Consider the following 14349-nt stretch of genomic DNA (forward strand, 5'->3'; position numbering starts at 1 on the left):
TTTTTTTTTGCCTTTGCCTTACACACTCCACTTCCAAAGTTGTTTAGATCAACACCTATTCTCCTACTCTTTCAGTGAGGTTATTTTATACATTATAAATATATTTGTATCCCTTTGTTACATTCTGTTTTTCAGCCGGGGATACCCCAACCATACAAATGCTTCTTTTTATTTGCATACACTTAACTCTTTGTCCTGTTAAGTTCTATGAGTTTTGACAAATGCTTAATGCTTAATGATTACAGAATCATACAGAAGTTTTTCCACTCTAAAGAATCCCCCATGCGTCACCCTGTCGACCCCCTACCCTGAACCCTTGAAAAACACCGATTTTTTTTTAATCATTTCTATTGTTTATCTTTTTGAGAATGTCATGTAATTCGAATCAGACAAATATAGGTTTTTCAGATGGGCTTCTTTTCATGTATTAATATGTATTTAAGGTTCATCGATGTCTTTTTGTGCTTGATAGCTCATTTTCTTTCTTTTTTTAAAAAAGATTTTATTTATTTATTTGTCAGAGAAAGAGAGCACAAGCATGGGGAGCAGCCGGCAGAGGGAGAAGCAGGCTCCCCGCCGAGCAGGGAGCCTGATGTGGGACTTGATCCCAGGACCCCGGGATCATGACCTGAGCCGAAGGCAGATGCTTAACCACTGAGCCACCCATGTGTCCCTCATTTTCTTTTTATCACTGAATAATATCCATTCACTGGATGAATACATCACAGTTATCCATTCACTTTTTGTGGGACATCTTGGTTGTTTCCAGTTTCTTGTGATTATGAATACAACTGTTATAAATACTCACATGCATGTTCAAGTTAATTGGCCAAATATCTAGTAGGGAAATTGCTTGATCATATGGTTAGACTGTGTTTATTTTGTAAGAAACTGCCAAATTGTCTTACAAAATTGTTGCACTATTTTGCATTCCCTCCAGCAATGAATGAGAATTCCTGTTGTTCTGCATCCTCACCAGCAGTTGGTATTACCAGTTTTTTTGGATTTTAGCCATTCTAATAGGTATATAGTAGTAACTCATTGCTGTTTTAATTTTCAATTCCCTAATGACAAATGATGTTTAGCATCTTTATATATCCTTATTAGCCATCTGTATATATTCTTTTGTAGGGTGTCCAGATTTTTGCCTATTTTTAAATTGAGCTATTTGTTTTCTTTTTGTTGAGTTTTAAGAGTGCTTTGTATAGTTTGGTTACAAGTCTTCTTTTCAGATAAATATTTTGCAAACATTTTCTCCCAATTATGGCTTATTTTTTCATTCCCTTTATAGTGTCTCTGCAAAGCAGAAGTTTTTAATTTTAATTAAGATTTTTTCTTTCCTGGATTGGGTTATTGGTGTTTAAAACTTATCACTAAATCTGAGGTCATGTAAATTATATTCTCTGCTTTCTTAAAGAAGTCTTATGGTTTTGTATTTTACATTTAGGTCTATGGTTGATTTTTTTTTTCCGGTGGTTTTTATTTTTTTATTTATTTATTTTTATTATGTTATGTTAATCACCGTACATTACATCATTAGTTTTTGATGTAGTGTTCCACGATTCATTGTTTGCGTATAACACCCAGTGCTCCATGCAGAACGTGCCCTCTTTAATACCCATCACCAGGCTAACCCATCCCCCCACCCCCCTCCCCTCTAGAACCCTCAGTTTGTTTCTCAGAGTCCATGGTCTCTCATGGTTCGTCTCCCCCTCCGATTTCCCCCCTTCATTCTTCCCCTCCTGTTATCTTCTTCTTCTTCTTCTTTTTTAAAAAACATATAATGTATTATCTGTTTCAGAGGTACAGGTCTGTGATTCAGCAGTCTTACACAATTCACAGCGCTCACCATAGCACATACCCTCCCCAATGTCTATCACCCAGCCATGATTTTGAGTTAGTTCTTGTGTAAGGCGTGAGATCTGTATCTAGGTTCATTTCTTTGCATATGGATTTCCAATTGCTTCAGCCCGATTTGTTCAAAAAACTTTCCTGTCGCCATTGAATTGAATTTTCCTCTGTCAAAAATTAGTTGATTACATTTGTGTAGGTCTGTTTTTTTGGGGTGGGGGATGTCTGTTCTGTTTCATTGATACTATTTATTTATTCCTTCCCCAGTTCCATACTGTCTTCATTACTGTATTCTCTTAGGAAGTCTTGAAGTTAGGTAGTTTCTTTAGAATTTTATTTGATATTTAACAAGAGTGGCTATCAATTTTACCATGTAAATCACCTAACCCATACTAAGTACTCAATAAAGAGAAGTGATTCTTATGGTTTAATAGTGATAAAATATTCATCATCCAGCCTTATCCAAAATTTTATCTAGGCCTTTACATTAATCATAATAATAAAAATAATACCTAAAATGCAATAAACACTTATGATGGACCAGGTGCTAAATCAAGGGCTTTATGTGTATTAAGTAATTAATCACCAAAACAACCCTAAGAGACAATATTACTCTCCACATTTTAGAAATAAATAAAATCAGATACAGAGAGCTTAGAACACTTTTCCAAAGTCAGAGTTTGTAAATGGTGGAGTTAGGGTTTGAATCCAGATACATATGAACTCTAGAATTCATGCTCTTATTCACTATATTCTCCTAACAAAGGTTAGGAAAAATATCAGGAAAATAATACCCCAAACACCATATCCAGACTGTTATACATTTTCAATAATACTACATCTTTATGGCCACATGAATTTCCCATTTTCTAGGATGACTCAAAATACTTCTGTGTAAATTCTGTGGTTTAAGAGTCACTAACTGTTGCCATCCTTGGCTTCTAAAAAATTACTCTACACCCTGACCTAAAATTAATTTAAAATACTCTTGGGAAAATATGTTAAGTATGAGTGACCAGCAGGATGACTAAGATATTAAAATGTCTCTTATTGTAGAATGTGACCAAAAAGAACTATTAGGCATGTAGACCTAGACATGCCTTTGACATATATCTGTCCCTTGACTCTTTTGCACACTGGGTTTTCATGCTATTTCAAGAATACCTAACTCTCTCAAAGCAGTTTCCCAACTGCTGAAGATCATGTTCTATTCTGGATCTTTTCCAGCCACAGCAAAACTTATCACATCAACACATACCCCCGTCAATCAAAATGTTCCCTGTATTTATTAAACAGCTCTGATGGGTTTACAAAAAACACAGACTATGGGTCTTCACGCTTGGGTGTTATAATCAGGTATATCTTAACTATGGAATTCTGGAGAAAAGTTCTTCACCCAGAGGGGTGATTTTAATGACCATGAGTTTAGAAGTGATAACAGTCCTCTAACACAGAGAAGGTACTTACTAGGTAGGTAGCATCACTATTATATACATGTAAGAATACCCTTGTATTTTTTTCCTATCTGCTTTTTCCCAAACTGTTCTCGATTTTTTAAAATTGTGTTTCTTACCCTGCATCTGAGCCATTTCCACAGAGTAGAGGGTCCTTTTGTCCATCCAAAACATAAAAGTGACCTGTTAATATAAAGAATAAACTATTTCATTTCATATCTATCCTACTGACATTGGGAATAAATGAGAGTTTGACTGTCTCAGTTACTTCCAAAGTGGACACAATGAGGTATATTTACAAAAATGGTTTCAAGCCCACAGCCTCAACTATTTATAGTTGAAAATTCAGCAACACTAAGGTTAACAATGTAGCAATATTTCTTACTGTCATCTTCAATATAATCCTTCCAGTTAAATGTACTCATTGTTACATTAACAAATATCCCATTTGAATCCATTGTGCCATTAAAGTAGGATGTGGTGTTGGTCTCAAAAGCAGAATCGCTTGGGGGCCATTGCAAGCATTTATTCCGCAGGTTGCCCATGAACAGCTGCAGACCAATTAGAGCAAACACGCTCAGACAGAACACAGTCAAGATCATGACATCAGAAAGCTTCTTCACGGACTGGATTAGGGCCCCTACAATGGTCTTTAAACCTGAGGAGAGACAGCAATAGGTCATCCAAGGATGAGTGTCATAATCCGTAATGTCTTCTTAGTCACACACATTCTCTTTTCCCATAAATGGTTGCCTGGCTATTTAGACACAAAGCTTTATGGATAGCCAGATGGTTTGGGAAATGGATGAAAAGCAGATTTTATTTATGAATAGTATGCTTTCTGGAGGTTTAAAATGAAAGTGTAAATATCTAGGCAGGAAGCTTTTTTTGTGTGTGGTTTTATGTGTTGTCATGAATATCTAAAGAAGAACTTGCAGTTATTTTTCATTTCAGATTGTGTTTCATGAGGCATCTCCCTCCAACCCATTCTTTACACCAGCCTCTAAGTAGCAATAATTCAGAGGAGAAAAGAATTTTAAAATATTAAATATCCTATGCCATGCTGTTCAAGAATAATCTTTTCTCCTTTATAAAAGGAGATCTATTTTCATAATAGATCTGCAGTGAATGGGAAACCCAAGTAAGTTAGTAAAGGCATGGTAGTAAAGCTTTTTCCAGATTGTAAAAGAGAAGACTTTACATCATAAATGCAAAAAGAGAGAGAAAGCATGAGAGAGAGAGTGCACACACATGCACAAAACTAGTATTTTTATAGACAACTCATGCAATTCTCTGTTAAACTCAAAGGCTGACTTTATAAATAAGCATGTAATTTCTAAACTTTTAGGAACTGAACTGCTTTGAAACATCATTTGGCATTCTTGAAGTTGACAAACAAGAATAATAAACAACAAGTCTAATGACCTAAGTGTGATTTCAATCTAAATATTATTACAGTGTATTTAAATTCAGCCCCAGTGTTTAACCTAGCTCTCACCTGGAATGACTGAAATTGTTTTCAGTGCTCGGAGAACTCTGAATGTTCTCAGCGCTGAGACATTGCCCAGGTCCACAAACTCTGTCACGTATCTGTAATAGGGAGTTCACACACAACACAATAATACACAAGAAAAGTTGGAGATACAAGGAGCCTATCATCTTACACCAGTTTCTTACCTGGAATTACAGAAATAGTTTTCAGAGCTCTTAAGACTCTGAAAATTCGAAGGGCTGAAACATTGCCTAGGCTTACAAATTCTGTTACATACCTGTAGAATTAAATCAGAGTTACTGATAGTTTTGGCAAAGTTTATACTAAATAAAGAATGAAAGTTGGGTTTGGCGTATAGAGCCCCTTGAGTTTAACAAATGGAATTGCTACAGACCTCAGGATGCCATATGTTGAAAACTGCTTTTAAGGAATAAAATTTTGTTGCCTTATTTCAATGTAATTTTCACTAATATGAACAAGTTTGTAAGAAATCAAAGTACAGTTGGAGGTATTATGCTCAATGAATAACTTCATTTTGATGAAATGGAAGGCTATTATGACATGAGAGTAATTGTTTAGTGCTCACTTACCAGATAGATTTACCTTACTATATGTATTGTAATGTGATTCTCAAAATATATGAGGCATATGGTTAATTTGGCTAATAAGCAAACTCTGCATTTGAAATATGTCACAACCACCTGATTTGTGCTACAACTATTTTCATTCCTTTGAGCTTAACAACTTTCAAAAATACTCACGCCATCACAATGACACTGAAATCCAGCCAGTTCCATGGATCACGAAGGAATGTAAAATCTTCTAAGCAAAACCCTCTTGCCAAGATTTTTATAAGTGACTCAAAGGTGTAGATTCCAGTGAATGTGTACCTAGGAAAAGCATCCAAATAAAAATTAACATTTTCGTTTGAGCTGTTAATATACATTATTTCATATATGGCAAATCTTATCCTTCTGTGGTTTTTTAATTTGCTAAAATCTTATTTCATATTTCCATTTACAAAGACTTGACTAGTCTAATTAATCTTATAAGCCTAAATAAAGGGTTAACCTGAAAAGATAGTATCTTCCCCAAAGAATCTGATCTTGTTTAACTATTTAGACTTTAGAGTAATAGTTTCATGTGTTTTATGGATAATGATCAAGCTTGACCCTCTAGAGCAACACTGTTTGATTAAAATATAATACAAGCTAAATATGCAGTTTTCAAATTTTCAGTAGCCAAATAAAAAATGAAAAACAAGTTAATTTAATTTTCACATTATATTTTATTTAAACCAATGTATCGAAAATATTATTTCAAGAACTAAGACTAGCTAAATTTCAGGTTTCACATGTGGCTAGTGTCTCCCTTATTAGACAATATAGCTCTAGAGGTAAAATTTCTTGGACTTATTTATTTATAATAAAATATTTCATTCAAATTTATTAAGGATTAGAATTATTTTTAGGAATATTTCCCATGTCTAATCTAGAAAATATGCTTCCCCTTTTTATCTTTAAGAGTCAGACATAGAGTTTTAAAACTGCTTATCTCATATATATCTACACAAGAAAAATTATAATTTATTAGTATTTTATGTGTGTGCATTCACACAATTACCAAAACTCAGAGCGAAACCAAATTTCTGATTCTTACCTGCATCAGCTACCATTTCTGTACAAGTGAGCCAAATCATTTAAACATGCTTACATTCAAGTTTCAACCTCCAAAATGGTGAAAAGCTTTTCCATTTACTTTTTGATATATAGTGCATTTCTAGCCCTCTCTCCTTTGAGTGTTGACAATATTATTTCTGTTTCTTCCAAAAATAGTTGAGAAAGAGTACTTGTTTTTCAACATTGTGTTCTTTTAAAAAGTGCAATTTAAGATTATCCTTCAGATTATTTCACCCAGGCCACAAAGATTTGATTTACTCATATTAAAATTAATTATATTTCCCACCTACTAGTATTTTATATGTGAATAAAGTTAAGAGAGTTGTTTCTGCATTGTTTTCTGCAGAAATTTCTCTCATATGAGGGAACAAAGAAATAAGAAAATCTATGCAGCAATCTTCATATCAAGTTCTCAGCCTTTTGGCTAAGATCAAGTGAAGTTTTCCTAAGAACATTCCTCCTCCTTTTTAAAATAATTCAGTTGATTTTTTGAGAAATATAATTGCTATCTTTACTTATTATGAAGTAGCTGACCTCTTTAGGAAAAGATATAATTTACAATGCCAAGCTTATATTTACTTGTGTTTTAGTGTGGACCTTTGCACATTACACATAATCACCATGACATTTCTGTTGGAGCTGGCTACCTTGTGAAAAGTCATAAGAGACAGCTCAATGTACGTTTCATTTATCACATTAATGGTTAATTCCCTATGGTCTATGCTTAGGCAATTCTGAGTTAGCTAGGATTAAAGTCCCTACTCCTATCCCTGTTTTTGTTGATAGCTATCCAAGGAAGAGTGTCCTGGAGCTTAACATGTGAGACAGAGCTTTGCCCAGGACAGGTGTTCAGAAGTGCCTATTAGCAAACTAGATTGAACAGGTAAGTGAGAATCAAGGGGAACTTGATCTTTCTTAGCTCTGCCCCACTAGGCCCCTAATCATACTTTTGATTCTGTCCATGTCACCCACGTTTTTTTTCCTATAATTATGATGTCTATAGATCTGCCTGCCTTTCATAATATGACCCTCATTATACCATACAGTCCTCAGCCTATTCTGTACATATCACCTCTTTGTACCAAGACTGTTTATGCTATCAATGACCTGTTTTCATGTCAGAACTGAATTTTTTCTTTGCACTCTTGTTTATTTGGTTTGGGTTGTTGGCTGTAACCACTAATTTTGCTTGTTTTCCTGCCACTTTGCTGTCAAGTGATAAATGATCCTGATAAATGATCGGGAAACCTGTGCAAAGTTTTCCCACTGAATGAAGTCAAAAACCTTTTGTAGGGGTAAGAACATTTTCATAATTGATGTAGTTATCTCTAAAAATGACTTTAAAAAGAGAGACCTGCTGGGGGAGCCTGGGTGGCTCAGTTAAGCATCCATCTCTTGATTTCGGCTCAGGCCATGATCTCAGTATCGTGAGATTAAGCCCCACGTTGGGCTCTGTGCTGGATGTGGAGCCTGCTTAAGATTCTTTCTTCTTTGCCCACCCCCCCAACTCTCTCTCTCTCTATCTCTAAGAAAGGAGAGAGACCTGCATATTCAAGTAATAATATGCAAACGTCCTCTTTACCTATCTTTTAATAATGTTATACAAATGATATTTGTATATGGTTAAATGCTGCAGTAATTTCTTCTAGGAAGAGTACATATAGAATGGTTTTATATGTCCATTTGTTAATCCACAAATCATAAATGATAACTAAGAATTCTGTTAAATTGCTTGCCTCAACATAAGAACTAGATTCTCTACTAAAATGATTTCTAAGGAGCATTTCCCAGCTACTATAAAAAAAAAATCTTTAATGTGTTAAACTGACAAATGATGGCTTAGGATAGTGCATTAAATCCTCATAGAAGCCTATAAAAACAGAAATAGAAGTGGCAATATTTGTCATAACTTATCTCCTATTGGATATTACTTTTAAAAAATATGACAATAAAAAGAACATACTAGAAACTTTTTTTTTCAGTAAACTTTATCATTGTATTATACAATACATAAATAGCTTACATAACCTAAACACCTTCTGTTTCACTAAGTAGTTTCTTTGTCATGAATAACCTCATATGTGACTGATAACTTAAGGAATAGTGTTGTTATAATGCAGAAATTATGTTACTTAATGCAGAAATTTCCCCAGAACATTAATGTTTTGAATCAATTAGTGGCATCTTTTTCCTCACGCTTAAATAAAACATTCTTAGCGTTAAAGGAAGACCTTAGTGATAATGAAGAGAATTGACATATAAGAGCCTTTTTTAGTGGAAGCAGGAGCTAGTTTAACATGCCCAAGAACTATTGTGCTTAGACTGTTTCCTTTGTATTAAAATAATAAATAAGTGTATTATTTTGATGACATGATAGAAATGTCCCCAGGTCTTCATCTTAAGCGAGAAAGGACAAGCAAGGCCTGGAGTCTGAGACTCCAAAGGAGTCTCTGGCTGTGATTTTAGGTACAAATGTCTGTAGAGCTTTAACTAGGCCAGTATCTTTTTATTGGGATTGTTACGGTTTTTATTACTGTTCTGATTACAAAGTTTCATAAGTTTTGAGTGATCTGCTCTTAATCATGTTTTCCCCTTAAGCCCTGTTATTTTTTGAGCTATGATTTTGTAGAGAGGTTTTATTTCTTTTACGGAACACATCTGTTGTGTTTTAGCACACATGCTGTGTCTAAATAAACTACATATCTAAATATAACTAAATATCTAAGTTACTTAAACACCTAAATGTGTTTTCCTGAATATAATTGATATAACATATAACCAAAATACCTAATATAATAATATTGTGCTAAACACCTAAATCTGTTTTATGAGAATATAACAATGATGGTAATATACTAGAATAAAATAATTTTATTCATCACATTACTCAAATGGTCATTGCTTTTTTGTTTTGTTTCTTTTTAAGATTTATTTATTTGAGAGAGAGAGAATCCTCAAGCAGACTTCTTGCTGAGCTCAGAGCATAGGCTCCCTGAGATCATGACCTGAGACGAAGTCAAGAGCCAGGTGCTTAACCAACTAAGCCACCCAGGTGCATAAAATGGTCATTGTTTTTTTTTTTAATCTAAAATGCATAACTATGATTGAATCTTAACTTTTATGCTAAATGATTGGTTTAGTTTACCAGCTAGTGTATATACTATTTATAACCTTTCTTAAACAGATACTATCATGAATTTGTTGGAAAGAATACTTACCTCATAGAAGAGAAACTCCCCCAAAGAACTTCCCTTATCTTCTTTCATGTTATGGAAATAACTTTTTCTTAGAAGTTTTTAGCCTGACTCCAAAAAGTATAAAACTTGTCAGACCATAACCATAGGCGATTGCTAGAGAATTTGAGTGTGCATTTCTCATTCAAAGAAGTCATTCCTACTTACTCTACATTCTTCGTCCAGTCTGGAGGGTTACTCAAGGTCATAAATACGCAGTTGGTCAAAATAGTGCACATGATAAGCATGCTGAATAAAGTAGATTGTAGTTAAGGAATAAATGCTAGTATATTATCATGGCCATTTACAAACAATCCAATGCCAAAAAATAATAATAATAATAATCAAAGTTACCTGTGAAATTTGTCTTACTTATTTGTTTTAAAACAATGGCAAAAGTAATAAGAAACTTCAAAGCCTGTCATATGTTCTTGGTCTGCTCTTTTTCATTTTACATGAAATGTAAAATTTCACAGAACTGAATTTAATGGAAAGGGATCTCTATTTTAAGCAGTGGGAATTTTGCATTCCAATCAGTTATGTGAAATAACACTGCAAGGGGAAATGACCATTCTTTAGTAAGTTCACAATATAAGTGTATATTGTAAAAAATATAAATGTAATTATATCTGAAGTTGTACTTCAGATATGATTTAAAATCAGCATTGGCTGACAAAATGTTAATGAATACAATTTAAAAACCCTGAGAATGTATACCCCAGTATATTTAAGGATTACATTGAGAATTCTACTGTAATTAGGTACTCTTAATAGTCTTATTGTGATGTGACTCATTCTTTTAGTGTTGATAAAAGAAGAGTAAAGGAGAGAGAATTTTTTGCTGATAAGTTAATATTGTTTTCTAACTTTTTATTTTTACTTTAGACTGTGGAGGAACTTAGTGGGCCATCTAGATATCCTTCTGTACCTATTCCACACCATACCTAACATATAAATGCTATTTTGTAAACTTCCTGAGAATTTGCCGTAATTAAGTTCTCTTAGGATCTCAATCAGACTTCATTCTAAGGAAGATTATGATTATTTTGGGGTGAATCTTTTATTTAAAATTATAAATGTTTGCTAATATCAAACCATAGAATGAAAAGAATTCAAATGAACCTCAAAAAGTTCAGTGCTATTTGCTGTATCTCTAGGTTAACCAGTCTTTTTTCTCTCTTTTAGTTTTTATAAGGCTTTTAAAAAAATTTTTTAATTGTTATGTTAATCACCATACATTACATCATAAGTTTTTGATGTAGTGTTTCATGATTCATTGTGCATAACACCCAGTGCTCCATGCAGAACGTGCCCTCTTTAATACCCCTCACCAGGCTAACCCATCCTCCCACCCCCCTCCCCTCTAGAACCCTCAGTTTGTTTTTCAGAGTCCATCGTCTCTAGTGGTTCATCTCCCCCTCCGATTTCCCCCCCTTCATTCTTCCCCTCCTGCTATCTTCTTTTTTTTTTTCTTAACATATATTGCATTATTTGTTTCAGATGTACAGATCTGTGATTCAACAGACTTGCACAATTCACAGCGCTCACCATAGCACATACCCTCCCCAGTATCTATCACTCAGCCACCCCATCCCTCCCACCCCACCCCCCACTCCAGTAACCCTCAGTTTGTTTCCTGAGATTAAGAATTCCTCATATCAGTGAGGTCATATGATACATGTCTTTCTCTGATTGAATTATTTCGCTCAGCATAACCCCTCCAGTTCCATCCACGTTGTTGCAAATGGCAAGATCTCTTTCCTTTTGATGGCTGCATAATATTTCATTGTATATATATACCACATCTTCTTTATCCATTCATCTGTCGATGGACATCTTGGCTCTTTCCACAGTTTGGCTATTGTGGACATTGCTGCTATAAACATTGGGATGCACGTACCCTTTTGGATGACTACATTTGTATCTTTGGGGTAAATACCCAGTAGTGCAATTGCTGGGTCATAGGGCAGCTCTATTTTCAACTTTTTGAGGAACCTCCATACTGTTTTCCAGAGTGGCTGCACCAGCTTGCATTCCCACCAACAGTGTAGGAGGGTTTCCCTTTCTCCGCATCCTTGCCAACATCTGTTGTTTCCTGACTTGTTAATTTTAGCGATTCTGACTGGTGTGAGGTGATATCTCACTGAGGTTTTGATTTGGATTTCCCTGATGCCGAGCGATATTGAACACTTTTTCATGTGTCTATTGGCCATTTGGATGTCTTCTTTGGAAAAATGTCTGCTCATGTCTTCTGCCCATTTCCTAACTGGATCATTTGTTCTTTGGGTTTTGAGTTTGGTAAGTTCTTTATAGATTTTGGATACTAGCCCTTTATCTGATATGTCATTTGCAAATATCTTCTCCCATTCTGTCAGTTGTCTTTTGGTTTTGTTGACTATTTCTTTTGCTGTGCAAAAGCTTTTTATCTTGATGAAGTCTTAATAGTTCATTTTTGCCCTTGCTTCCCTTGCCTTTGGTGATGTTTCTAGGAAGAAGTTGCTGCAGCTAAGGTCGAAGAGATTGCTGCCTGTGTTCTCCTTAGCATTTTGATGGACTCCTGTCTCACATTTAGGTCTTTCAACCATTTTGAGTCTATTTTTGTGTGTGGTGTAAGGAAATGGTCCAGTTTCATTCTTCTGCATGTAGATGTCCAATTTTCCCAACACCATTTGTTGAAGAGACTTTTTTCCATTGGACATTCTTTCCTGCTTTGTCAAAGATTAGTTGACCATAGAGTTGAGGGTCCATTTCTGGGCTCTTTATTCTGTTCCATTGATCTATGTGTCTGTTTTTGTGCCAGTACCATACTGTCTTGATGATGACAGCTTTGTAATAGAGCTTGAAGTCCGGAATTGTGATGCCACCAGCTTTGCTTTTCTTTTTCAACATTCCTCTGGCTATTTGGGGTCTTTTCTGGTTCCATACAAATTTTAGGATTATTTGTTCCATTTCTTTGTAAAAAGTGGATGGTATTTTGATGGGGATTGCATTGAATGTGTAGATTGCTCTAGGTAGCATTGGCATCTTCACAATATTTGTTCTTCCAATCCATGAGCATGGAATGTTTTTCCATTTCTTTGTGTCTTCCTCAATTTCTTTCAAGAGTATTTTATAGTTTTCTGAGTAGACAGATCCTTTGCCCCTTTGGTTAGATTTATTCCTAGGTCTCTTGTGGTTTTCGGTGCAATTGTAAATGGGATCGACTCCTTAATTTCTCTTTCTTCTTATTGTTGGTGTATAGGAATGCCACTGATCTCTGTGCATTGATTTTATATCCTGCCACTTTACTGAATTCCTGTATGAGTTCTAGCAGTTTTGGTTTGGAGTCTTTTGGGTTTTCCACATAAAGTATCATATCATCTGCAAACAGTGAGAGTTTGACTTCTTCTTTGCCGATTCAGATGCCTTTGATTTCTTTTTGTTGTCTGATTGCTGTGGCTAGGACTTCTAGTACTATGTTGAATAGCAGTGGTGAGAGTGGACATCCCTGCTGCGTTCCTGACCTTAGGGGGAAAGCTCTCAGTTTTTCCCCATTGAGAATAATATTCGCTGTAGGTTTTTCATAGATGGCTTTTATGATATTGAGGTATGTACCCTCTATCCCTGTACTCTGAAGAGTTTTGATCAAGAAAGGATGCTGTACTTTGTCAAATGCTTTTTCTGCATCTATTGAGAGGATCATATGGTTCCTGTTCTTTCTTTTATTAATGTATTGCATCACACTGATTGATTTGTGGATGTTGAACCAATCTTGCAGCCCAGGGATAAATCCCACTTGGTCGTGGTGAATAATCCTTTAATGTACTGTTGGATCCTGTTGGCTAGTATTTTGGTGAGAATTTTTGCATCCATGTTCATCAAGGATATTGGTCTGTAATTCTCCTTTTTGATGGGGTCTTCGTCTGGTTTTGGGATCAAGGTAATGGTGGCCTCATAAAATGAGTTTGGAAGTTTTCCTTCCATTTCTATTTTTTGGAACAGTTTCAGAAGAATAGGTATTAATTCTTCTTGAAATGTTTGGTAGAATTCCCCTGAGAAGCCATCTGGCCCTGGGCTTTTGTTTCTTGGGAGATTTTTGATGATTGCTTCAATTTCCCTAGTGGTTATAGGTCTGTTCAGGTTTTCTGTTTCTTCCTGGTTCAGTTTTGGTAGTTGATACATCTCTAGGAATGCATCCATTTCTTCCAGGTTATCTAATTTGCTGGCATAGAGTTGCTCATAATATGTTCTTATAATTGTTTGTATTTCTTTGGTGTTGGTTGTGATCTCTCCTCTTTCATTCATGATTTTGTTGATTTGGGTCATTTCTCTTCTCTTTTTGATAAATCTGGCCAGGGGTTTATCAATCTTGTTAATTCTTTCAAAGAACCAGCTCCTAGTTTTATTGATTTGTTCTTTCGGTTTCTATTTCATTGATTTCTGCTCTGATTTTTATTATTTCTCTTCTCCTGCTGGGTTTAGGCTTTATTTGCTGTTCTTTCTCCAGCTCCTTTAGGTGTAGGGTTAGGTTGTGTACTTGAGTCCTTTCTTGTTTCTTGAGACAGGCTTGTATTGCTATATACTGCCCTCTTAGGACTGCCTTTGCTGCATCCCAAAGATTTTGAACAATTGTGTTTTCATTTTCATTTGTTTCCATGAAT

General features: G+C 35.1%; 1 protein-coding gene across 1 annotated transcript in view; it reads right to left on the reverse strand.

Annotated features, from left to right (window-relative positions):
- Nucleotides 1-14349, reverse strand: part of SCN3A (sodium voltage-gated channel alpha subunit 3) — a 116837-nt gene that overhangs the window by 62433 nt on the left and 40055 nt on the right. The window contains exons 5-9 of the mRNA XM_064586640.1: nt 9878-9967; nt 5559-5687; nt 4804-4895; nt 3691-3963; nt 3425-3488 (exon numbers count right to left, since the gene is read on the reverse strand). Coding sequence (XP_064442710.1) covers nt 3425-3488; nt 3691-3963; nt 4804-4895; nt 5559-5687; nt 9878-9967 — 648 coding nt within the window. The remainder of the gene's footprint in view (nt 1-3424; nt 3489-3690; nt 3964-4803; nt 4896-5558; nt 5688-9877; nt 9968-14349) is intronic.

Source organism: Mirounga angustirostris, unplaced genomic scaffold, assembly GCF_029215605.1.
Source record: "Mirounga angustirostris isolate CCGP_5_RB_7025 unplaced genomic scaffold, mMirAng1.0.hap1 SCAF_3, whole genome shotgun sequence".
In the NCBI taxonomy this organism is placed as follows: Eukaryota; Metazoa; Chordata; class Mammalia; order Carnivora; family Phocidae; genus Mirounga; species Mirounga angustirostris.